The sequence below is a fragment of the Puccinia triticina genome, chromosome 2A (genome assembly GCF_026914185.1).
Source record: "Puccinia triticina chromosome 2A, complete sequence".
NCBI classification, from domain to species: domain Eukaryota; kingdom Fungi; phylum Basidiomycota; class Pucciniomycetes; order Pucciniales; family Pucciniaceae; genus Puccinia; species Puccinia triticina.
This window is the reverse complement of record NC_070559.1, coordinates 6,245,323-6,267,253: the sequence shown is the minus strand read 5'-3', so window position 1 is coordinate 6,267,253 and position 21,931 is coordinate 6,245,323. Positions and strand designations below refer to the sequence as shown.

General features: G+C 44.3%; 3 protein-coding genes across 3 annotated transcripts; all 3 read right to left on the bottom strand.

Annotated features, from left to right (window-relative positions):
* Window positions 1–3,966: 3,966 nt before the first annotated feature.
* PtA15_2A672 (uncharacterized protein) lies at window positions 3,967–6,413 on the bottom strand (the record flags this gene model as incomplete). The annotated part of the gene is made up of 9 exons (XM_053166716.1): window positions 3,967–3,982; window positions 4,204–4,367; window positions 4,489–4,974; window positions 5,103–5,356; window positions 5,465–5,524; window positions 5,601–5,754; window positions 5,842–5,928; window positions 6,038–6,133; window positions 6,192–6,413. The coding sequence occupies 9 exons, from the start codon at window positions 6,411–6,413 to the stop codon at window positions 3,967–3,969; spliced, it is 1,539 nt and encodes a 512-aa protein (XP_053017910.1).
* Window positions 6,414–12,764: 6,351 nt separating this feature from the next.
* Window positions 12,765–14,171, bottom strand: PtA15_2A671 (uncharacterized protein; the record flags this gene model as incomplete). The annotated part of the gene is made up of 2 exons (XM_053166715.1): window positions 12,765–12,833; window positions 12,912–14,171. 2 exons carry the CDS (start codon window positions 14,169–14,171, stop codon window positions 12,765–12,767), a joined length of 1,329 nt encoding a protein of 442 aa, XP_053017909.1.
* A 3,557-nt stretch (window positions 14,172–17,728) lies between these two features.
* On the bottom strand, window positions 17,729–21,857 carry PtA15_2A670 (uncharacterized protein; the record flags this gene model as incomplete). Its single annotated transcript, XM_053166714.1, has 9 exons — window positions 17,729–17,940; window positions 18,055–18,267; window positions 18,341–18,718; window positions 18,804–19,937; window positions 20,036–20,957; window positions 21,029–21,112; window positions 21,190–21,444; window positions 21,518–21,665; window positions 21,736–21,857. 9 exons carry the CDS (start codon window positions 21,855–21,857, stop codon window positions 17,729–17,731), a joined length of 3,468 nt encoding a protein of 1,155 aa, XP_053017908.1.
* Between the last annotated feature and the right edge of the window lie 74 nt (window positions 21,858–21,931).

Here is a 21,931-nt window from a genome sequence, read left to right as displayed (position 1 = left end):
TGCATTACTATCATAACATTTCATTAGACAACTTTCATTTCTACTCGTGCACAATCCTTCGATTCCTGTGTAGGACTATGCAACTGAACGTGTCATTCTTTCGGAGTAAGGCATTCCTAAGATAAACACAAATTTAACTTGGGCCCCACTTAGCACCAATAGGGGGGTTCACAATAGGATAAAAATAAAACTTTAGGGCTAATTTTAAGGCCTTTATGAACAACTTTTTAAAAAATAAAGATGTTGCTCTGATTCTCAGGGGATACCCAGTCCTGTACACCTTGCCAGATTTTTAAAAATTTGTTGATAAAGACCTTAAAATTGACTCTAAAATTTTACTTTTATCCTATTGTGAATCCCCCTAATATGATGATAGGAGATGTAATTGCTGATTAATTCAATGAAAAGAAACATTCAAAACACAGCATCCAATTTGTTTGTAGACAACCTGCACTACTGATCTCTTCAATGTTGTCTTCAGATTAAATTGATTCAGCCATCTTCAGCACCATAATACAAATATATTCACTGCCAGGGGGGTTGTATTGGTGACAACCCCCCGCAATAAGGTTGACTGATGTAAGATCGGTCTCCCAGACCAATATGATATTGGTGGGGCCTACCAACACATTTCCCCTCTATTGTAATTTATTGGTGGGCCCCGCCAATATAAGATTGGTCTCCCAGAACACATGCGCTCCAATAACGTAACTTGTGTAAAAGAAAAGGTCTTAAATTTGTTTGATAAGGCAAAACACCACCATTAAATTAACTGTAACTGTAACGGCCGTAAAATTGTTACGTTACCGTTATTTTACCCCAGATTTCAGCTAGGAATCCTGGCTTCTTAACACATATAAGCTTGTGAGTTGTTTTTGTGTTTGTTTGTTTTCCAATGTCTCCATGCACATGCATGTGAGCTGTTTTCCACTTTGCCAATGTCACATTTGTGTACACACATACATGGGGGTGACAGGTCACTAGAGGGGCCTTTCAAATCTCCATGAAAAGTACAAACTGGTCCAAAAGCCATTAAATCCCCAGCTAGTCACATTTATGTTGTGTGGAACCCCTTCCACATAGAGAAATTGATCAACAGAAATTTACCATAACTGATTAATCATTGGGCATTGCACTGCAAGAAAAACTCTAGAAACTGCTTGCAGTTGAGATGCAAGAGCTCAAGGCAAGCTGTGCCTCATGCAAGAATCAAGCACTGGTTGATTCCATGCACATTGTATAATATATGCAACAGTGAGTCTGAGGTACAAAAAACTGAGTACATGCAGGCCCCAAAATACTGAGTTGATACCTGTTCAAATTCCCCTTTCATATGAAAGTTCCCCTTTCATGTGCACATACCCCTTTCATGTGCACATGTCCCTTTTATATGCATTCACCCCTTTCATAATGTGTACATACCCCTTTATGTGCACATACCCCTTTCATGTGTGTGTATCCCTTTCATGTGCATATATCCCTTTCACAATGTGTACATACCCTTTTCATCATGCATTCATGACCCTTTGATGTTTACATTTCCCCTTTGAGTTTTTTACATCCCTTTCAATACCCCTTTCATCATTCAGGTGATGTTTACATATCCCTTTCATGTGGGAAGACGCCTTACTGCACATACCCCTTTCATGCATACATACCCCTTTAATCATTTGTGTATATTATGTTTTGATACACCTTATCACATTCCCCTTTCATGTGTACATATTCCTTTCATATGTAGATATCCCTTTAATGTGTACATACCCCTGTTATGCTATTCTGGCTGGATTCAATGGCAGATGGAATGTTTACTAAAAGCAAAAAAAAGGTTGCTCAGGGGTATGCTCATTTGCAAGGTTGAACATTTGCCTCAGCCTACTGCATGAGCACTACAGCATGTTCAGCATTGAAATACTGAACAAGGTACACACTCAAGGTGCACCAGCATGGAATTTGGGTGCTTGACTCCAGCTTGAGCTGAGGCTTGATTCAAGCTTGCTGCATCTCAACTGCAAGCAGTTTCTAGAGTTTTTCTTGCAGTGTTGACAACAATGGGTCAGCTACACTAACAATAGCTGTAGCGTAGAATAGTGTTAGCTGTTTTCAGCTACGCTGCAGAGAAGTTACTGTTAGCTTCCATTTTTTCCAACTAACACTAAGGCATTTCCTTGAAGAAAAAAATTGCTGTTAGTGTAGTGTTAGCTGAAATTGAAAGAGAAAGTTGACACTATTCAAATTCTTTGGAATTATCATTTTAGCAATGTTAGCATTCCAAAAAGCTACGCTAACTGTTAGTGTAGTGCTATCTGAAGTTACGCTAACTCTCAGTGTGGTGGTCTTACTTTGATTACATATGTAAACACATGTTGTGTATTTTTGCCCAAGACCAGGTTCTAATTGAACTCAGTGCACCACAGTAGACCTCAGACAGTATCAATTTTCACTCCTGATATATGTACTGAGCAGAAAAACCGGAAAAATCAGGATTAGTGAAAACTGAGCTGAATCAGTCAAACCTGAGCAGAATCAGTGAAAACTGAGCAGAATCAGTGAAAACTGAGCAGAATCAGTGAAAACTGAGCAGAATCAGTGAAAACTGAGCAGAATCAGTGAAAACTGAGCAGAATCAGTGAAAACTGAGCAGAATCAGTGAAAACTGAGCAGAATCAGTGAAAACTGAGCGGAATCAGCAAAAACTGAGCAGAATACATGAAAACTGAGCAGAATGTTTGAAAATTGAGTGGAATAGCTGAAAACTGAGCAGAATATGTCAAACCTGAGCTGTTTCAGTGGAAAATTAACTATTCAATTAAACCACCAGTGAGCATTAAATATACAGGCAGAGCAGGAATGGAATAGCTTTGGAGCTACAAGCAAAGTTGCAGAATGTCACTTGGCATCAATTTACTATTGTTTTTTCCTGGTGTAAGCAGTCAGACCCTAACTTGACTAAGGCCCTCTATTGGAGAGGCCCGGGGGGATGCCAATACGCAGGGACCCTCCTTTGAGTTAAAGTCACACCTTTTGGTTTTGGGGCAATTTGAACCCCCCTATTGTCAAGGTTATAAAGGAACAAAATAAAAATATTTTCAGTGTTTTAGAGTCTAGTTGTGCATACACCCCAGTGGCAGTGAGAAGGGGCCAAGAAGGACAAGCTTTGATTGGGAAACATCCTTGTTTGCAAATACTAGGGGGGTTCACAATTGAATTTTATAAAACTTTGGAGGTCAATTTAAGGCCTTTATGAGCATAATTTTAAAATTTTGGCAAGATGTCCAGAAAAAGGTGTGACTGATAAATCAGTGCAATTTATCAACTTTTTAAAAATATGTTCATAAACAGGTTAAAATGGGTCCCAAAGTTTTACAAATTTCAATTGTGAACCCCCTATTAGGGGGGTTCACAATTGAATTTTTTAAAACTTTGGAGGTCAATTTAAGGCCTTTATGAACATGATTTTAAAATTTTAGCAAGATGTCCAGAAAAAGGTGTGACTGATCAATCAGTGCAATTTATCAACTTTTTAAAAATATGTTCATAAACAGGTTAAAATGGGTCCTAAAGTTTTACAAATTTCAATTGTGAACCCCCTATTGTATGATGGCTGCAACTCAGTAAAACAGTAGACTAATACTCTTTTACTTGCAAAAAAATGAGTCAGATTCTCTGGGGTGGAAGACTGCGCATCAGAACATGGAGGTTTTGACTTGGAAGAATTACAGACAGAATGAGACAGGTGAAATATGATATGAGGCCGGTTGACTGAGTTGGCAAAATTTGAAGGCTGGGAAGCTTGGGTTGCTCTCAAGATATGTAATGTGAAATCATCAACCTCGAGAGCTCTGAGTTTGTGCAAAAAATTCCAATGCACATGAAACCATAAATACAACACATATTTTCAGGGAGAGACGCGACGAGGCTTCCGCCAGACGTCATAGAAAATAACTGCGAGAGCGCGACACGAGGTCAAAGTTGTATCGTGCTGATAGAAAAGGGTTAAGAAACATTTTGATTTGTTTTAGATTTTTTAGTTGATGAAGAAACTCAATCGAAGGGTCTATTTTATGATATCATTGCTTTTCTTCCACGACATCCATTTTGGTTGTCTCTTCTTCCTCCGCATGTTCACTTCTTTCTTCATCTTCTTCACTGTCGTCCGTATCACTTGTTTGTGTTGATTCTTTGATGAACGTGTAGGCTAACCTTGTCTCTTCTTCATCTGATGTCGACATCAACCTTGCCGCAAACTGGACCCCAACTTCGGCCTCTAGTTCATCCTGGGCGGGTATGCTGCGCAGTTTTTTCTTGGATTTTGAGTTGGTTTTCCGGTGTATTTGTTGTTCCGAATAGGCTTCAGACATGATTTTCTGTCCAGATTCACCATGAAAACCGGAACGATTTGATTGAAAGACAGGCAATCAGTTTATGCGAAGCAGCAAAATGTTGCTGTAATTTAAAGAGACGAAAAGGAATCGTGCAAGGACAAACCAAAGTTTCTTTAATAAGGTTATCCAACCGTATTTGATCTGCCTTGCCTTCACTTAAGCTGAGATCCAAGCTTTCACCAAATGCCTTGATATTCTGAGAGAGGACAGTCTTGGTGGGTTCAAGACCCAAATATTTGACGCCAACGATCGCACCAAGCTGATTACGGTCAGTTGACTGGGGATCAATCAATGATTTTGTAAGAGTTTTCAGAATACGGGTGCGTAATGTCGGATAAGAATGTTGATAACGATTCAGTTGCGACTTTAATAATGAGGCGGCTGTACATCTGATCTCTCGCTCGAGGTCGTCGGTCACGGGTGAAGATGGGAAGGAGGATGAGAGCAAACAGGTGAGGATCGAGGGTAGTATTTGGTGTAGATAGGGTTCCAAGTATGAATGCGGATTAGAGAGAATTGACTCGAGAATCTGCAGTGCGTCTCTCAGGTATTGCATTGATGGTTCGGGATGAGAGAGTGTAGTGGTGATCTGAATGAGGTTGGAATGAAGACAGACAGTTGAGCTTAGTGATCAACGGCCACTTCGAGGTGCTTGCTTACGTTTTACGCTAGGCACCTAAATTGATAAGAGAAATGATACACTGCGAAACAACCAACTTTTTCTGCCGCAAACTGAATCAAATACGGTACAAGTTGATGAAGACCAGGATCACCACTCAAACTGGCTAAGGCTGCGTTTCTTGAACTCTGATCATTTGACAGCGCGGCGGCGGTGACACGATCAAAATATAGTCGAAGTTCACGTGATAAATGCTCTTTGGTGGTTAGATTTTGGGATTCTGGTGGCTGTTTTGAGCTTGATGGAATAGCTGAAGACTGGAGCCCCGAGAAAGCAGGATGCGACTTGAGCTCTATGGCACGAGCAAAAAGAGGAGCAAAGCTCCAGCAATCACTCAGTTCTATGATTGGAACCAACAGGAAAGATGATGCATTGAGAGTGTGAAAGGGGAGATACGTACCTGCTGGTGTGGGGTTTTGGGGTATTGCCGGTTGGACACCTTCGACTGCCAGCCAATGAGCTGTAAAATGAAAGTTAAGAATCAACTAACTATCATCTTACTGACCAGCCAGACATTTGCATCAGGATGTGAATACCTGTGTAACTGGTTTCTTGTGGCACAGGAGGTAATTCTGCGGCCAATACCTTGGTCAGATCGATCTCCTCTTCGTCTATGAAATACAAATTTCCAACAGCAGATGTTGTTCTTCGAAATGAGAGGGTGTCTGTAGAGGCAAATCCCCAAAGAGGCTGATAACATAAAAGCGAGCCACCGAAAGAGAACGCTAAAGATCAGCACACTTTCACGAGCACGAGCAAAAACCCGCGGGGGCGCACTTCGATATTTTTCGCACGTAGCGCGTAGTCGACATCTTCAACCAATAAATTTGTCCTCTTGGAGTGCCTCATAAACTTGATGCTATCCTGCAACCCGGCGGCAAATCGGAAAACAAAAAGCATTGTGTTTCGGACATAAATTTCTGTAGATAGGGCCACATCGATCACCAAAGCTAGGCAAGTTGTTGATACTAACTTCGATCAATTGAGTTAACCGAAATTCAACATCAGCTGCCAGTGCCGTGGCAGCTTCATCCGACAAATTCGCAAGCCCCAATGATTCTGCTACATCCTATTCTGGGTTTGACGGAGTACGTAGTTTCTAGTCAGTGGGATGCAAATACGATGACCTGGATGAACGCACTTTGACGCTCGTTTTCGGCCAGACTCCGGTGGCGATCGGGATGACAGGCATTGGGGAACACGGTGACGTTTCGCTGGAAGAGGTTGATGAACAGGTGTTGGTTCGAGTGATCCGATGTTTGAGTGGTGGTATATGTACTTTTTGTTGATGACTGTTGCGTAGAGGAATGGCGTCGATCGTCTGTTTCTGCTAGAGTAGGGGTGTCCATCCTGAACCGGCTAGCCTTTTCTAGCCCCTCCTAGCCTCTTCTAGCCCCTCCTAGCCATGGCTCGCAGTCGACACACGACGTGAGGAATGCGTTGGCCCGACCCCCCGGCCGATGCCACCAAGATGTTTTGGTGGCCGACCTGGCCTTGACGCAAGGCCAGCAAAACGGAAGTGCATTGGCACATCCTTGACGAGGCCTTGCACAACACAAAATGCATTGCGCAGGGCTTGCGCAACACAAAATTCATTGTGCAATGCCTACGCAGAATGGAAGCGTTTGGCAGATCTTCTGATGATGGCCTTCTGTGAGGGCTACCTCAAAAATAAGCCCAGAACCAGGCTGAAGCCCAAGCACAGTGCACTGTCCAATTCTAGATGACAGGTGCTCCACTGTTAATAGTGCCTCCAACACTGTTAATAGTACCTCTGGCATTTTGAATAGTCCTGCACTTGAGGCCTCCAACATTAAAAGACTATTGACAGTGCCTCCCTCCAGAGTTCAATATGTGCTCTTCAGAGGGTTTTCTGCCTGCTGTAAAATTTTGGTACGCTGTGGGCCCCCCAGTGAGAAGTTATTTTTTTGTCATTTTTCACAAAATCAGGCTTCTGACTCCCAAACATTTTTGCAGAATTTGTATTCTGACTCCCAAATAATTCCTGGAAAAAAATGGTCCTGGGTAAGGGAGGCAGAAATCAAAATTTGGACCTCCAGGCATCCGTTATATTTGGGAGTTTTTTAAGGTCTGAGACAGTTCTAGTGAAGAGGATAAGGTTCCAATCCAGACCCCGCAGATCCGGCGGAATCCGGTGAACCCGCGGACTAGATCAGGGCTCGGGATGGGCCTCTGGGAATCCGGTATCCGACCGGATTTCTGAGTTTTGCCCATTGCAGATGTAGAGGCTGCAATGGGCTATTTCCACAGTGCTGGCAAGTTTTCTAAGTGGAAGGCAGGTCGCAGGGTCAAATTGCATTATGATTTTAAGGACAAAGGCCACACGGGAACAAGGAGAACATAGTTACTAGAAGTAAAGAACTAACATGTACTACTTGATATTGGCAGTATTGTTCATAGTGATGATGTTATTGTCAATCCAGTTCTGTAAACAAATGATTGACTCGAGTGTTGTGGCTTTCATGCGGTTTTGGCTATAATCCTGAACATGTCAACCAACTGAGAACGCACGCTCGCAGGGGGTACTGGAAGCCGAGGCTGCCAGGTATGTTTGAGCCATCCTGGAAAGGCTCGGAAACTTTTTAGAGTTGGATTTCCAATAGTATAGGGGCTCGCAATCCTCTTCTTCACATTCAGAATCAAGGTATACCATGATTTCTTCGCGAAGGGACGATATCTTGATCTTTTTCTTCTTGAATAGAGCCGAACTGATTGATGAGTGACTGTCGACATTTTGAGATTTATCTTTTGTTGACAATGACTCCGTTTTGGTGTATGTAGAATCATTGCTGAAACATTCAGCTGCTTCTTTATACATTTTGATGATTTCCTCCTTACTCATGTGGATGCAATCGAGGAGGCTATTGGTAAATGGGCTCGTTTTAATTCGAGGATCAAGCAAGGCTGATACAATGTAAACGGTTTTCTTGACAGCAAGATCGAAGTACTCTTCGATTTTAGCGATCATGAGTGTTGATGCCGGAATCAATTCTTGAGCATTATACAAGCAAGCCTGAATTCAGCAATGGATACAATGTCAGTCGGATGGTTTGAGCAATGAGAATAGAATATAACACTCACCTGCTGTAGCTTTTCCATGATCCACATGTAAACTGGCGCCGCTAACATCATCAATGGAAATTTACTTATTGACATTGCTTTTGTTGCTTGAGAGAGGGGCTCCAGAAAGTCGCAAAGTTGTCTTATCTTTTTCCATTCACAGTCTGAGAGATCGTACTTCTCAGATAGCGAGTTCCTTTCACAGAATAGTCGGATAGTTGCACGAATCCTATATGCTCGGTCGAGCATTTCAAAGGTCGAATTCCAGCGAGTAGAAACATTGGCTACCATGACTAGAGCTTCTCCGTTCAAAGCTTTGCTTAGATCTTTGAAAGCAGCAGCTTTTTGCGAGGATTGTTTCAAGTACGTGGTTAGCTTGCTGATTTGAGAGATAAGGCTAGACATATCGACTGGAGGAGGGGGCTCGCTGAGGATACCGGCAAGTGTGCGAGGAGGATTGGATTGGACCGGTGCCTTCTCAGAGAAGGCCTTGATGCCAGCTTTTGCAGCCAAGTTTATGACATGTGGCATACATCCAAGAAAGCAATTCTCGTTATTGAAACCAAAGAGGTTATTGAGTTCCTCTCCCATTGTTTTGTTATTTGCTGCATTATTGGCCGTTATACAAAAAATCTTATGTGATATTCCGTACGTCTTGAGGGTTTCAGTGAGATGAGCCGCTAGATTTTTTCCAGTATGGGAACCATCGACCAGCTTTGTCGCCAATATCATTGATTTAAGCTGGTAGTTTTCAATCCAGTGTGCGGTGACTCCAAGGAGTGATTTGTTGCTAGGAGAGGTCCAACCATCGCAGGTCAAGCTAATTTTCAAAGGGATTTTTTGAAGCAAAGACTTGAGAGCTTCCTGGCCATTCATAAAGGTTGTGAGAATGAAGGTACTTAAAGTATCAGCGGAGGGAAAAAGGTTTTTTGTGATTGGGTTGCACAACTCAAGCATGCTTCTGAAGTCTGGGTGCTCAACGGTTTGGTAAGAGATGTGGCATCGTACCACGTATTGACCAACAGCGCACAATAAGCTTTCTTGAGTAAAATTCTCCATTGAAACATCTTTATTTGTATCCAAAAACCGGACTAGAGATCCAACCTCACACGCGTTGTCCTTCTTTATTCCGTGTTTCTTGAGCAAGTGATTGCTCATACTTTTGGTAGATCCACGCTTGTTGGGGGTGATTTTTGTGCGGCAGATTGCGGAACCATTGGGAATAAGCAAGGCCTGACAGACATGCATTGTTTTGCCATCAATAGTCTGATGCTTGAAGTATTGCCATACCCATGAGCTAGTTCGAGTCTCATCGTTTGGCTTGTCATTAATTGGTTGGCTTGTTTCAATCACAGAAACATCATCGGAGTCGGACTCGGAACCAGAAGTTGATGGGGAACGTTTTCGGCGTTCAGCAGGCATGGTATTTGAACCTATCCACGTATCCTTGGGGCTTCGCAGTGTGACTGGCGTGATTTGATGACGTTGGGCGACCCACAGGAGTCTTAACTCACCCTGGGAGCTTGAATCATCAATTCTAGCAAAGATCCGGAAAACCCTGACCGGATTCCGGATACTACCAGGGTGAGGGTGCGGGATAGGTGAAATCCGGCTCCGGGGCACCGGATCGGAACCTTAGAAGAGGAAGATGGATTCAGGGGTCTGGGGATCTGTCCAGGTTCTGGCTCCTGTGAGATTACAATCTCAGGTGACCAGTGTCCTTCTCATGAATTGGGAAGGATGTTGCAAGCTAGTAAATCTGTGGGAAATGGTAAGCTAAGCAAACCTTTCAAGCACATCACAGTTGAAGTTGTAAGGCTGATTACACCTTTGGTGCATGCAGATACAACAACAACAACAACAAGCACTGCAAAGGGGTTTGTGTTGGTTGCAAAGCCCCGCCATGTGGTTGGCCAGAGGCAAACAATATAATATTGGTCTCGTGTTGGTTGCAAAGCCCCGCCATGTGGTTGGCCAGAGGCAAACAATATAATATTGGTCTCCACAACTGATCCTATGTTTGTGGGGCCCATCAATACATTACAACAAAGGATAATGTACTGGTGGGCGCTGCCAATAAAATATTGGTCTGGGAGACCAATATTACATTGGTCGCCCCTGGTCAACCCTATTGTGGGGGTTTGTAACCAATACAACCCCCTTGGCAGCAACAGTTCAAGGATAAACTGAGACCCCAGAGCGCCCAGTTGGGGTCAAATCCTCATAATGGAGGACTTCCTGTGAAATATGGGACCCCTGCAGATGTTGGTTTAGAGTCAAAAATTCTAGTTTTTTGCAGGGAAATCTAGCTTTTTGGACTCTAGATCACTTCTGGGAGGCCCACAGATCTCAACGGGAAGTCATCCACTGGTTTCCAGTTTGAACATAATTAAAGTGTAATTTTTTTTTTTTGGAAAACCTATCACTTCAAGGATAATTAAATTTCCCAAAAAAAATACTCAAAGTTTGAGGTTGGGAAAATCATTGAAAAAAAATCACTCTGTACTGAAAAAAAATGCAAACTGAGCGTGCTCAGCCAAAAAAATAAAAATGTGTCAGACTGAGTAAAAAACAATGGGGCACATTTTTGGGGTGATTTGTTGGATGGGCCTGCACAAGGCCCGCATGGGCCCCTAACAGGGCCGTTGGGCCCATTGAAAAAGTAGTATTTGTTTGGAATTCTGATGCTCTGCTAAAATGTGAAATGGGTCAAACTGAATAAAAAACATGGGGTACATTTTTGGGAAGATTTTTTGGACAGGTCTGAATGAGGCCCACATGGCCCCCACAAAGCCCACTGGTCCCATTGAAAGAGTAGCCTTGGTTAAGAAAGCATATGCTCAGCTAAGAAATAAAATGTGTCAGACTGAGTAAAAACCCTAGGGGCACATTGTTGGGGAGGCTTTTTGGATGGGCATGCATCAGGTCCATACGGGCCAACAGGGTTCCAAGTAAAAGGAAAGGGCCGGGACATACATTCTGTGAGTGCACAAATGTCATACAGATGTCAGTAGCCCTTCAATATCTTCTGTTGATTAGTGGTCAATTGGTACTGTTCTGAAACATCATATGGGCATTCTTAACCAAGACTACTTCTGGGTTGGCCGAACCAGCTTTGGGTGGGCCCTCACGGGCCTGATGCAGGTCTGTCAATAAGCCCTCCCCAAAAGTGTGGCCCCATGTTTTTTACTCAGGTTGACACATTTTTGTTTCTTAGCTGAGCATAGGCATTCTTGACCAAGGCTACTCTTTCAATGGACCCAGTGGGCTTTGTGGGGGCCATGTGGGGGCCATGTGGGCCTCATTCAGGCCTGTCCAAAAAATCTCCCCAAAAATGTACTCCCATGTTTTTTATTCAGTTTGACCCATTTCACATTTTAGCAGAGCATCAGAATTCCAAACAAATATTACTTTTTCAATGGGCCCAACGGGCCTGTTAGGGGCCCATGCGGGCCTTGTGCAGGCCCATCCAACAAATCACCCCAAAAATGTGCCCCATTGTTTTTTACTCAGTCTGACACATTTTTATTTTTTTGGCTGAGCACGCTCAGTTTGCATTTTTTTTCAGTACAGAGTGATTTTTTTTCAATGATTTTCCCAACCTCAAACTTTGAGTATTTTTTTTTGGGAAATTTAATTATCCTTGAAGTGTATCAAATCAATAGCAGGACTCACAATTACATTCTCCCAGTAAACTTTTCAACCTGCAAGTAGGCTGCAGCACTGGCAAAGTTCAAATAACACAAAATTGCTATTACTGGATATGAAACCTGCTAGATAGTTTTATTGAGCAACTAGTTGGCAATCATCTGAACTCCGCAAAGAAAAAACTACAACAGATCTGAAGAAGGAAGTCCTCATCCAAACTGGAATTCAAGGCTATTAGTTCTCTTTTTAATTTACTTAAAAAAGGTACAATAGAAGTCTAGAACGTATACTATAACAGCCAAGTGTAGCAGTGGATGACTTACCATAGAATCTGGCACCCTCCCAGATGTTGCTTTGGACCCAAAAATTCTAGATTTTCACAGGGAAGTTTAGCTTATTGGGCTCTAGATCACTTCTGGGAGGCCCACAGATCTTGATGGGAAGTCATCCAGTGATAAATGAATGTGTAAAAGGTACTGATGTTGCATCTACTGATATAGCTCAAGAGGCTGATATTGTTTGCTACAAGTTTCCAATCAAAAAGAAATCTTCTCATTTAGTTTATCTGAAGTAGCATGCCTTGACAGCTCTCAGAGATACGGGCAAAAATCCCATGTGCCCAAATTTTGCTCTCTTCCCAATTTGACACCTTGATCAGGCCTGATATGTTCACGCGCCATGTAATACTTTTGTATCATAGAGACTTCGGTGAAATTTTTCGCAATGTAAGTAGCCATACAGGGTAGTCCTGGAATTCTCGCACAGTTGCTTCTCTTACTTTTTCCCAAGGGGCAACTCAGCACTTAAAAAATTTGGATTGTTTTGCACATAGCCATGAAGATGTTGAATTCATTGAGGCCATAAATACACCAAAAAATCAAGAAGATGAAGAAATTTTACCAGAAAATTGGAGGCAGTAAGCATAAACATTCAGTTGAGCATCCAGAAATCTGGTTTTTAGAGCAAAAAGCTCAAGCTTCCGACGTATGACCAAACGGTACTTGGAGAGCACGATGGCGGGCCTCGGCTGTATCAACGGTCTAAAGGAAAACCAAAAAAAAAAAATAAGCTAGTGAAGCAGCACTTCATGGTGAGGGTTGGTGAGATGTGGATCTTACCCAGATTTCCTTGAGGTTCATAGACTTAGCCGATGCTAGCAACTCGATGTTGCCATCTTGGCACTGTCTGACTAGTGAAGTGATATCGGGCGTGAGATGTGAAGTGTGAGTAAGAACGACACGGTTCAAATTTGGAAATGCTTCGACAGGTACATCCAGAGGTACGTCTGTCCCCATCCATCTTCGCAGCACGAGGGTATTTATCTGCTCGAACATTGGCGAGTAAAATTCACCCCTGGTCAAGTAGCGTGAGTCGTCCAGCATAAATGTTCGTAATCGAGGGAAATCCAATTCGCGGCACTTTTGAACCAAAACTACGTCGCTGAGATAGAGTGCTTCCAAACGCCGCCGAGCGACCGCGAGTACCGGTACGAGCTTACTGGGTTCGTAACGGGAGCCCTTAATTTCAAGGATTAAGAGGCTGTCAGAAATTGCCCTGCAGAGCTCAAAGAGGAATTTGTGCGGGTGGCTTGGTGAAGATGTAGAGTTATTGTCGATGATTATCCTCAAATGTTGCACGCAGGGAAGCGAAGGGAATTGTCCGGTGCTGCCCAAGGGCATGCAATGATCAAGACAGTTGTTGAGATCCAACTCGCTAAGACTGGGTAGGGCCCTCAGGGAAGTCAAGAAAGGGTACGGGTTGTGGAGTTTCAAGTTGACCTGAGCGTCGAGTGTTGCAGTTGTCGGGACGGAGGTGCATTGAGGGGTTTGTGTGTTGATCTGGAGGTGCAGAGCCCAGAGCCTTCTCGCCCGTCGGAAACTATTGGCAATTTTGTCGGAGAATTCGAAGCAGTCATAGAAGACAATCTTCAGTTCGCATAAACCGGGCGCTATGACTGAGAGTATATCCTCGCAGACATCGTAGGGTACCAATTGAGGATTGACGCTGAGGGAAGGGTGCCCAACATTTCTGATGCTGAGCCGCCGCACAGGTGGGTCACGGTTCTGAGCAGCACAATCCGTGCACCATTTGAGGAAACCTCGAGCAGAAGAGGTGCTCGAGATGTTGACCGCATCCAGCAAAACTGGTGCAACAATTCCCGCCAAAGGTTTAGAAGTGAGCCTTAGCGCCTTGAAGGACTGAATGATTGAGTGTTGCTTCGATTTGCGCCGCGCCTCTTTTGCCGACCGGGGAAGCCAGGCTATGATGTTAAGCACAATCTCTACAGGGAGATCAAGTAAGGTCATTTGACCATTAACCTTAGAGCTTCGGACAAGAGCCGGGCACTTTGGCTTTCGGGGATGTTGGAAAGTTGTCATAGGGGGTATTTTCGTGGAGATGATCGAGTAAAAAGCGTTTCGTTTGCTAGTGTTAAGCCTTGTGGGAATTTCACTGTGTAGTGCGACGAAAAGTTAAGGGCCGGCTGGAGGTGCTGGTGGATTGTTTCAGTGTGACGCAATTTCATGCCTTTTACGCTCTCCACACTTGAAGCTGGAGGTGGTCATGTGAATGCCTACGTCCCAAAGTAGATGGCTGTCCGAAACTCGACGCCCATCAGCTGATTTCAAGGATTGACATCCATGGACAACAGCTGTCAAGTACTCATGATCATCATCGCTAATACATGTTAATTACGCTTGGATGGGACCGAAGGGACCACACAAGCAGCCGCAAACTGACACGCTGACAGGATCTAAGACATTTGGCTTTCATCTAGGAGTGAGGAGTCGGAACAAAAGTCCTAATGGGGTGCTGGAGAAGACGAGTTTAACCGAAGAGATGTTGTATTCAGCTTAACCTCACAGAAATCAGTGACACCGGGCAGCACCGGGCACTTTATAAACACTACATACACATTCAGACAAAACCTTTCTGACTCATCCCCTCTTTTGTACATGTGGGTCATCTAATGTTTTTGGCACTGCATTCTTCATTGCAGAAGCTCAAGAAACAGACCTGAAGTCATGGAATTGGCTGCAGGGGTAGAAAGTAAGCTCCCAAGAATGATTATGACAGAAAAAAAAAGTGAAAAATATGAAAAGTGTGAAAATTTTCCAATTTTGTACAAATTTCTCAGAATCTTTAGGCCCCGTTTGGAGCCAATATAAATATAGGTGATACAATCATTTGTAAATTCAATAAAAAATACAAAACTCAACATAAAGAATCCAATTTTTTTTGTAGGAAACCTACAGTACTGGTCTCATCAACTATGAAGTCAGATTTAACTGATTCAGCCATCTTCAGCACCATAATACCATTATATTGCTTTGTTTTGGTCAAAAGCAATATAATGGTACTACAGTACTGAATATGACTGAATCAGTTGAATCTGACTTCATAATTGAAGAGATCAGTATTGTAGGTTGCCTAGAAAAAATATTTGGAGGCTTTATGTTGAATTTTGTAGTTTTCATTGAATTAACCAATGATTATATCACCTATATTTATATCGGCTCCAAACAAAGCCTTATTATTGCTCAAACCAAGGAGAGAAAATTACAGAGCACAGTATGGCATGTGACAGGAATGATAAAAAAAAAAAAACTGAGACCATTTTCAATGATTCTTTGGATGAATGAGGTATCCACCCATCTGAAATAGAAGTTGGCACCTGCAGGCCAATTTGACCAGATTTATTTGATCCAACAGAAATCATTGAAAATGGTCTCAGTTTTTTTTTCATTTTTTATCATTCCTGTCACATGCCATACTGTGCTCTGTAATTTTCTCTCCTTGGCTTGAGCAATCATAAAGATTCTGAGAAATTTGCACAAAATGATGAGATGAATCATCTGGGGCAGCAGAACACAGGGTGAGTGAGTTTGTGGAAGGATGATTCATTTCATAAAAGAGAAAAAGGAAAAGAAAGAAAGCACTAACCTGGGTCAGCAGAACACAGGGTGAGTGAGTTTGTGGAAGGATGAGGAAAAGAGCTTCCACGTGTCTGCTGCCGCAGGTTACTACATACAAGATTTCACGGCTGTGAAAGATGAGGGAAAGGTTTGAAGCAGAGAAACATGAGAAAAACATGAAACAAAAAGCACTACACCTCAACACAAAATTGGAAAATTTCCACACTTTTCATATTTTTCACTTTTTTTTTTCTGTCATAATCATTCTTGGGAACTTATTTTACACCCCTGCAGCCAATCCCATGACTTTGTGTCTGTTGCCTGAGCTTCTGCAATGAAAAATGCAGTGCCAAAAACATTAGATGACCCACTGTACCTGATTAATATTTTTATAGTGTTTTTGATTTCACATATCACACTGTACAACTAGAGTGGAGTAATTACAACTGTATGTATCTTGTTTTGTGGATTTGCTGTCCTATCAGCGGTACAACATGTTGAGGATGTTGGCAATCTGGATGGCATAATTAGCATGTATGAATTTTTAAGGGCATTCAAATAGTAAAATCCTGCTGGTCAAGGCCCAACGTGAACCAGGCTAATGTAATTAAGCCTCATTGTGGGCTTACACCATACTAGTATCACCATAGTGCTCAATGTCCAATCAACAAGCACTTCATATATATCTACATATCTACATATAACTAAAGAAATGGCCTCTGGGGCCAAACAAATTAGGGTGTTCAAAGTTGACTTGCATAAAATTATAACACCATAAAATCATAAAACTCTGAGGTGAAAAAAATATGTACACCCAAACACTGAAATTAGAGCAACATTTCTAAAATGGTACATATAAAATCATCATTTGAAAGTTTTATGATTTTATGAATTTGTGTAATGAAAATTTTGTGATTTCAACTTTGAACACCTTAAATCAGTACAAATATCTGTCATGCGAGTAACGCCGGCGTTGGTATGCAAGTAACGCCGGCGTTGATGCTCTGCTTTGGTATTAACCACCTCCACATGGTCATGAACAGAACCTTCTGTTGAAAAGACAACTGGAGAGCAGATGAGGACTTGAGGAAGAAAGCTCGAGTGAGGTTTGAGGCCTAGAGGAGAAAAGCTCTGAGGCAACCAAAAAGGAGAAGGAACCCCAGAGAGGGGTCAAGCTGCTAGCTGTGAGGAGGAAAAAGGCTCCTCACTACAAGAGACTCACTGGTCTCAGGGAAAAGCGCGCAGAAGCTGATGATGTTTTGATTATCCAGATGAGCAGACTTTGTAGCTATTACAACTGGGGGACAAGGCGTGGGCAGAAGGTGAACAAGCATATTCATCTGGAGGGAGGAAAAAGGAGTGACAGATGTGTGACAGGGAGAGAAATGGACCCTGGGCTGTTGCAGTTTCAACACCTTCAAGTTTCAATCTATGGCCTGTCCCCGAGTCCGTTTGAGCAGACTCAACGGATTTATTACTTCACACCCCTGGAGCCCCAAATTTGGGGGCTATCGCCTCGTATATGTATATATATATCAGTAAATATGTTCCTGGGTGAACTGCCAAAAAGCTTGCTGTAGCCATTTGGTTCCTTGTATAAAAACCAAACAGGGCAACAAAAAACTCAAGTGTGAAGTGGATTGTTACATTGACTGATAAATATCTACATACACACACATCAGGATAACAAGGCTTAGACACCTATAAAAAAAACCACTCTTTTTTTCCAAATCATTACACATTCTTGCTTGTTAATATTCAATTCATTTAACCCGTATTTTTACCATAAATAAAGAAAGAAATAGGAAGCAATAATCAAGTGTAGGCGGAAAAAGGGAAAAAAGCTGCAACGATGAATGATGATGAAAATTTGCAAGGCGAGAGGAAGAGGGCATAGGAGGGAGCAAGTTGTGTGGACAAATCATCACTCAATGCGTAAGTCGTTGAAAAAAAGGCAAATACTTGGTTGCCGAAGAAAGAGAGAGCCAAACTAAGGTGTGTACGAGTAGAGGCGGGCACAATCAGAAGCCTCTCCATTGTTGATTTTGATTAGGAAACTGATTCTGAGGCGGCATTCCAGTTTGCTGATTGACGAGATAACCGCCAGGAGCGAATCCGGTAGGTTGAGCTGTCAATGGCTGGAGCATACCCGGTTGTTGCAGTTGCTGTTGCTGCATCTGGACATTATTGGGCATGAACTGCTGTGTGAAGTTCCCGCCAGTCGAGCCGAAACCTGGACAATTAATCAGCATCAAAATCAGCCGCGCATCCATATGTACCTAATGGCCAACTCCACATCGATATTTCCCCTCATCGTCACAAAATCATTGAATCTAAAGAACCTCACCTGTTGGCTGCGGTCGCAACGCATTATACTTGTTCGGATCCTGGGGCCCCGCGCTCGCATTTTGAGCGAACTGTCCGGTCTTCATCTGGCCGAAGATATCGCTAGGATTGAAGCTTTTGACCGGCGGCTGGGAAGGGCCAGCATACATAGAAGGAATACTGGGCACCGGCGGAGTCGAGACGGACGAGAAAGCTGGATTGAAGCCTGTCATTTCTGTGTATACATACAATCAGCAAGTCAATCAGCTATCAAATGATACTCATAGCGTGGTATGCTGGAAACCTACGCGGCTGCATGTGTCCCATTTGATTCATTCCGGTCGGCTGTGGCGCCATTCCAGTCATGTGAGACTGCATCATCCCTGTCGGATTGGACTGCATCATCCCTGTTGGTTGGGATTGCATCATACCTATTGGTTGAGATTGCATCATCGCGAACGCAGGAGGTTGCATGATCCCAGTGGGCTGAGACTGGATCATCTGGACCCCGGCTTGATTGCCCATGCCAAGACCCATACCAGTAGGCTGCATGACCATCGGGTTTGGAGCGAACCCGCTCGATACCATTGATGAGGGTTGAGAGTTGAAGCCTGTGGGCTGTGGTTGGAGACCATTCGGACGCGTCGGGACAAAACCAGTCATAGTCGAATTGAGTGGCACGAGGGCTAACATGCCAAATGTAGAACACGCAGAAATATCATTAATAACCTGTATATGCGGCTTGGAGTTCAACTTTAATGAGCTACTTACGGTTCAAGAGCGGTGCGTTGGAAGCAACAGGAGCCAAGGGCCCACGGGGTCCGTTAGGATTAAAGCCAGTGGGTTGGGGAGCAACGGGCGGCATAGATGCTTGTGGTGGGATTGACTGACTTGGTGCCGCTTCACTCTGCTTGCCGTGATTCATGATCTTGTCAAAGATTTCGTCAGTCAATGAAGGTTTTGATGGCTCTGGTGTCGACTTCAAATCCCCTGTTGTAGCCGGTGTTGCGCTGATCGAAGCAGATCGGGCGGGAGGATTGGCGACAGGTGCTGGTGCGGCAGGTGTGGTTGAGTTCGGTCTGACTTGCCAGGCATCATCATCAAAGCCACCCGCCTTAATGGGTGATGTGATGGAAATCAGTGAGGAATCGGCAGCTGTCGAGGATGATCCAACCTGTGGAGTATCAACCAACTGGTCTTTGGCATTTGTGATGGAGTCAATGTCTACGGCAGAGGAGCCGGATCGATTGGGAGTAGGACGTCCTCTTCGGGTATTTTTAAGTGACCCATTGGGACCATTGGTGAATATGTTGGGAGCAGGGGCGACATCCTGCTGCTGCAATTTTCTGGCCAATTCTTCGTCCTTTTGGATTTGGGTGGTTATCGCGTCACTGCCATCGGAGCTGCCATACTTTTGCTTGATATGTTTTCGAACACGGAGCACATCGCCTTCTCGCAATCCCAAATTTCGCATTGTACCTGGTTCCAAGTCTGGTAATAGGTTCTCGTCAATCCGATCCCTTTCGAAGTTAGTCGCATAGCGGGTACAATCATCCAAATCACACCCAGCGTTGAGGAAAAACTCGAACCAATCCACTGGCGGCTTGGCAGGAGCGGTGGGCCGCTTTGGGGGCTCGGATGGAGCAGGCCGACCAGAAGGGCGATTGGGACTGAGAGCCAGATTCGCAAGGGGGACATCGTCGACGTCTTGGCTCCTGAGAGTTCTCCCTGTAGCACCTTCCAACCAAATCACATCCTCTGGGGACATCTTGGACAGAGGAACTTCGATCGTGACCCCGTTGAGTTTATGAAGTCGGATTTTCCCATTCTGCAATCCCCGAAATTCGGCTTCCACTTTAAATTGACCAGTTCTATCGCGCCAGGTACGGATGAGACCTTGGGGTTCTGCACCAGCAATAAGGTGGTGAACGAGCCGAAAGACAGTGCTGTGGTCAGCACTTGGGTGGGTTTGCATTCAACATAGTCAAGCCTGTACAACTCACTGGATCTACCTTCCCGCGGCGCAGAATCGGGTCTTCGAGGAGGAGCAGGGGTCGCGCTATTATCATCTTGATAGCTCATCCCTTGCGCAGAATCCGGGCGTGCAGCCAGCTTTGGAGGCGAAGGTCCATTTGAAAATCCTGGATTGGTCATTGCGCGCTCCGCTTCGCGTCTTCTGGATTCCGATTCTTTCTTTCGACGAGCGGCGAGTTCGGCTTCGGCCTTCTTGCGCTGTTCAGCTTCGCGGGCGATGACCAGCTTACGATCGGCAGCTCGAGCATTTTCTAATTGTGCTTCCGAGCTATCCTCGTCGGCAAGTTGCTGAGCTAATCGAGCGTCTTCTTCCTCTTGAATCCTCCAATTCTTCGCACTTTCGGCAGCGGCAGCCGTCATGGCAGCTTCGGCAGCTTCCTGGTTCCCTGAGGGTTGCCCCTGGTCCAATTCGATATAGCTGGCCGGTACGACACCCTCCTGCCCATCGGACTGCATGGCGCATTTCCACCAGTCATCATCTGAGGTGTCATCCAAAACATACAACCGATCGCCCTCTTCCACTGTCAGTTCATCCTCACCTTGAGCCTCGAAATCATACAAAGCTGTCGCAGGTTTTCCTAGTGGAGCGGCAAAGGACACTTTGCGGCTATTAACTCCCTGGGGCTTGTCGGGGTTAGCCATCGCAGAAGGAGGGCGGATAGCAGGTGATAGGAGAATTGCGGGACCGGCGTTGGATTTGGGCTTGGGAGGTGATGCAGGGGTTTGTTGTTGGTGCTGCTGAAAACGCTGAATCCTGAGTACGATTTCATCCAAGTCTTTTTCTGAAACTTGGAAGTGGCGTTCCTCAGAGCCGCATTGCAGGATAAGATGTTTTCCCTTTTCCGTTTTGGTGATCGACACGCTCGACAGATCGTATTTTTGGATACCCAGCTGAGAAAGCAAAGTCAGCTCCCTAGCATAGACGTGACTACTCTAGGGATCGTGAATTGAAACAAACTTACTTTGTCGGATTCACTAGCAAAAATCAAGGAGCTTGTATCGATTGCTAACGTACCCTTTCTTTTCTTTTTCTTATGATCTATATCCTAACGATGAAAGTCGTGTGCTGATGAGCTTTTGTTGAAGATGGGGCTGAGGAAGATAAATGACCGGGCTTGCTCACCGTGACCGACCAGGTGGTGATTTCTGGATCCACGCTAGGGTTTCGAATGGAGAGGCCGGCGTGACTGGCGGGGGTTTGGACAACCTCGGAAGCTGGTTCCTCTACCTGACTGATGACCGGATTATTTTCGGTAGTTGCAATGTACGTGGTGGGCACATAACCAACGCCCCTGCCGCTTTCCTCTGACGTCCGGCCAACCAGCGACCAGTCTCCATCTTCTTCGTACAGTTGCAGTGATTCATCCTCCTGTATTGTCTGTAAACAAATGTCGAAATAAATGATTAAATAACATCACACTTGTCTGTAAACACGCCAGTTGTACGCTTACCAGTTCGTCCTCTGTCTGAGCTTCATAAGCATAGAGGGCGGTGACCGAACGAAGTGCCGGAGCTGGTACCACGTAGTTAGCTGGTGCCAAACCAGATTGAGGAGGATCGGCGGAAGTAGGAGAGGCTTTGAGCTTGACTTTGAACCACCTGAACGAGAGAACGGATAGGGTAAGTTCCTAACCAGTGTCGTGGGAATTTGACATAGCGAATGGCTTACTCTGGATCGGAATCATCCAATAAATAGTAGAGCATGTCTTCTTCCAAGGTGATCTCATCGTCGGTCTGAGGAGTGTAAGCGTACTCCGCTCTGAGTAGGGCGAAATGAGCAGGTGAGGCCATGGTGGGGAGATTGTTCGATGGAGGCGATTTCGATCAAGCTGAAGGAGGATGGGAACTGGAGACGATGAGAAACC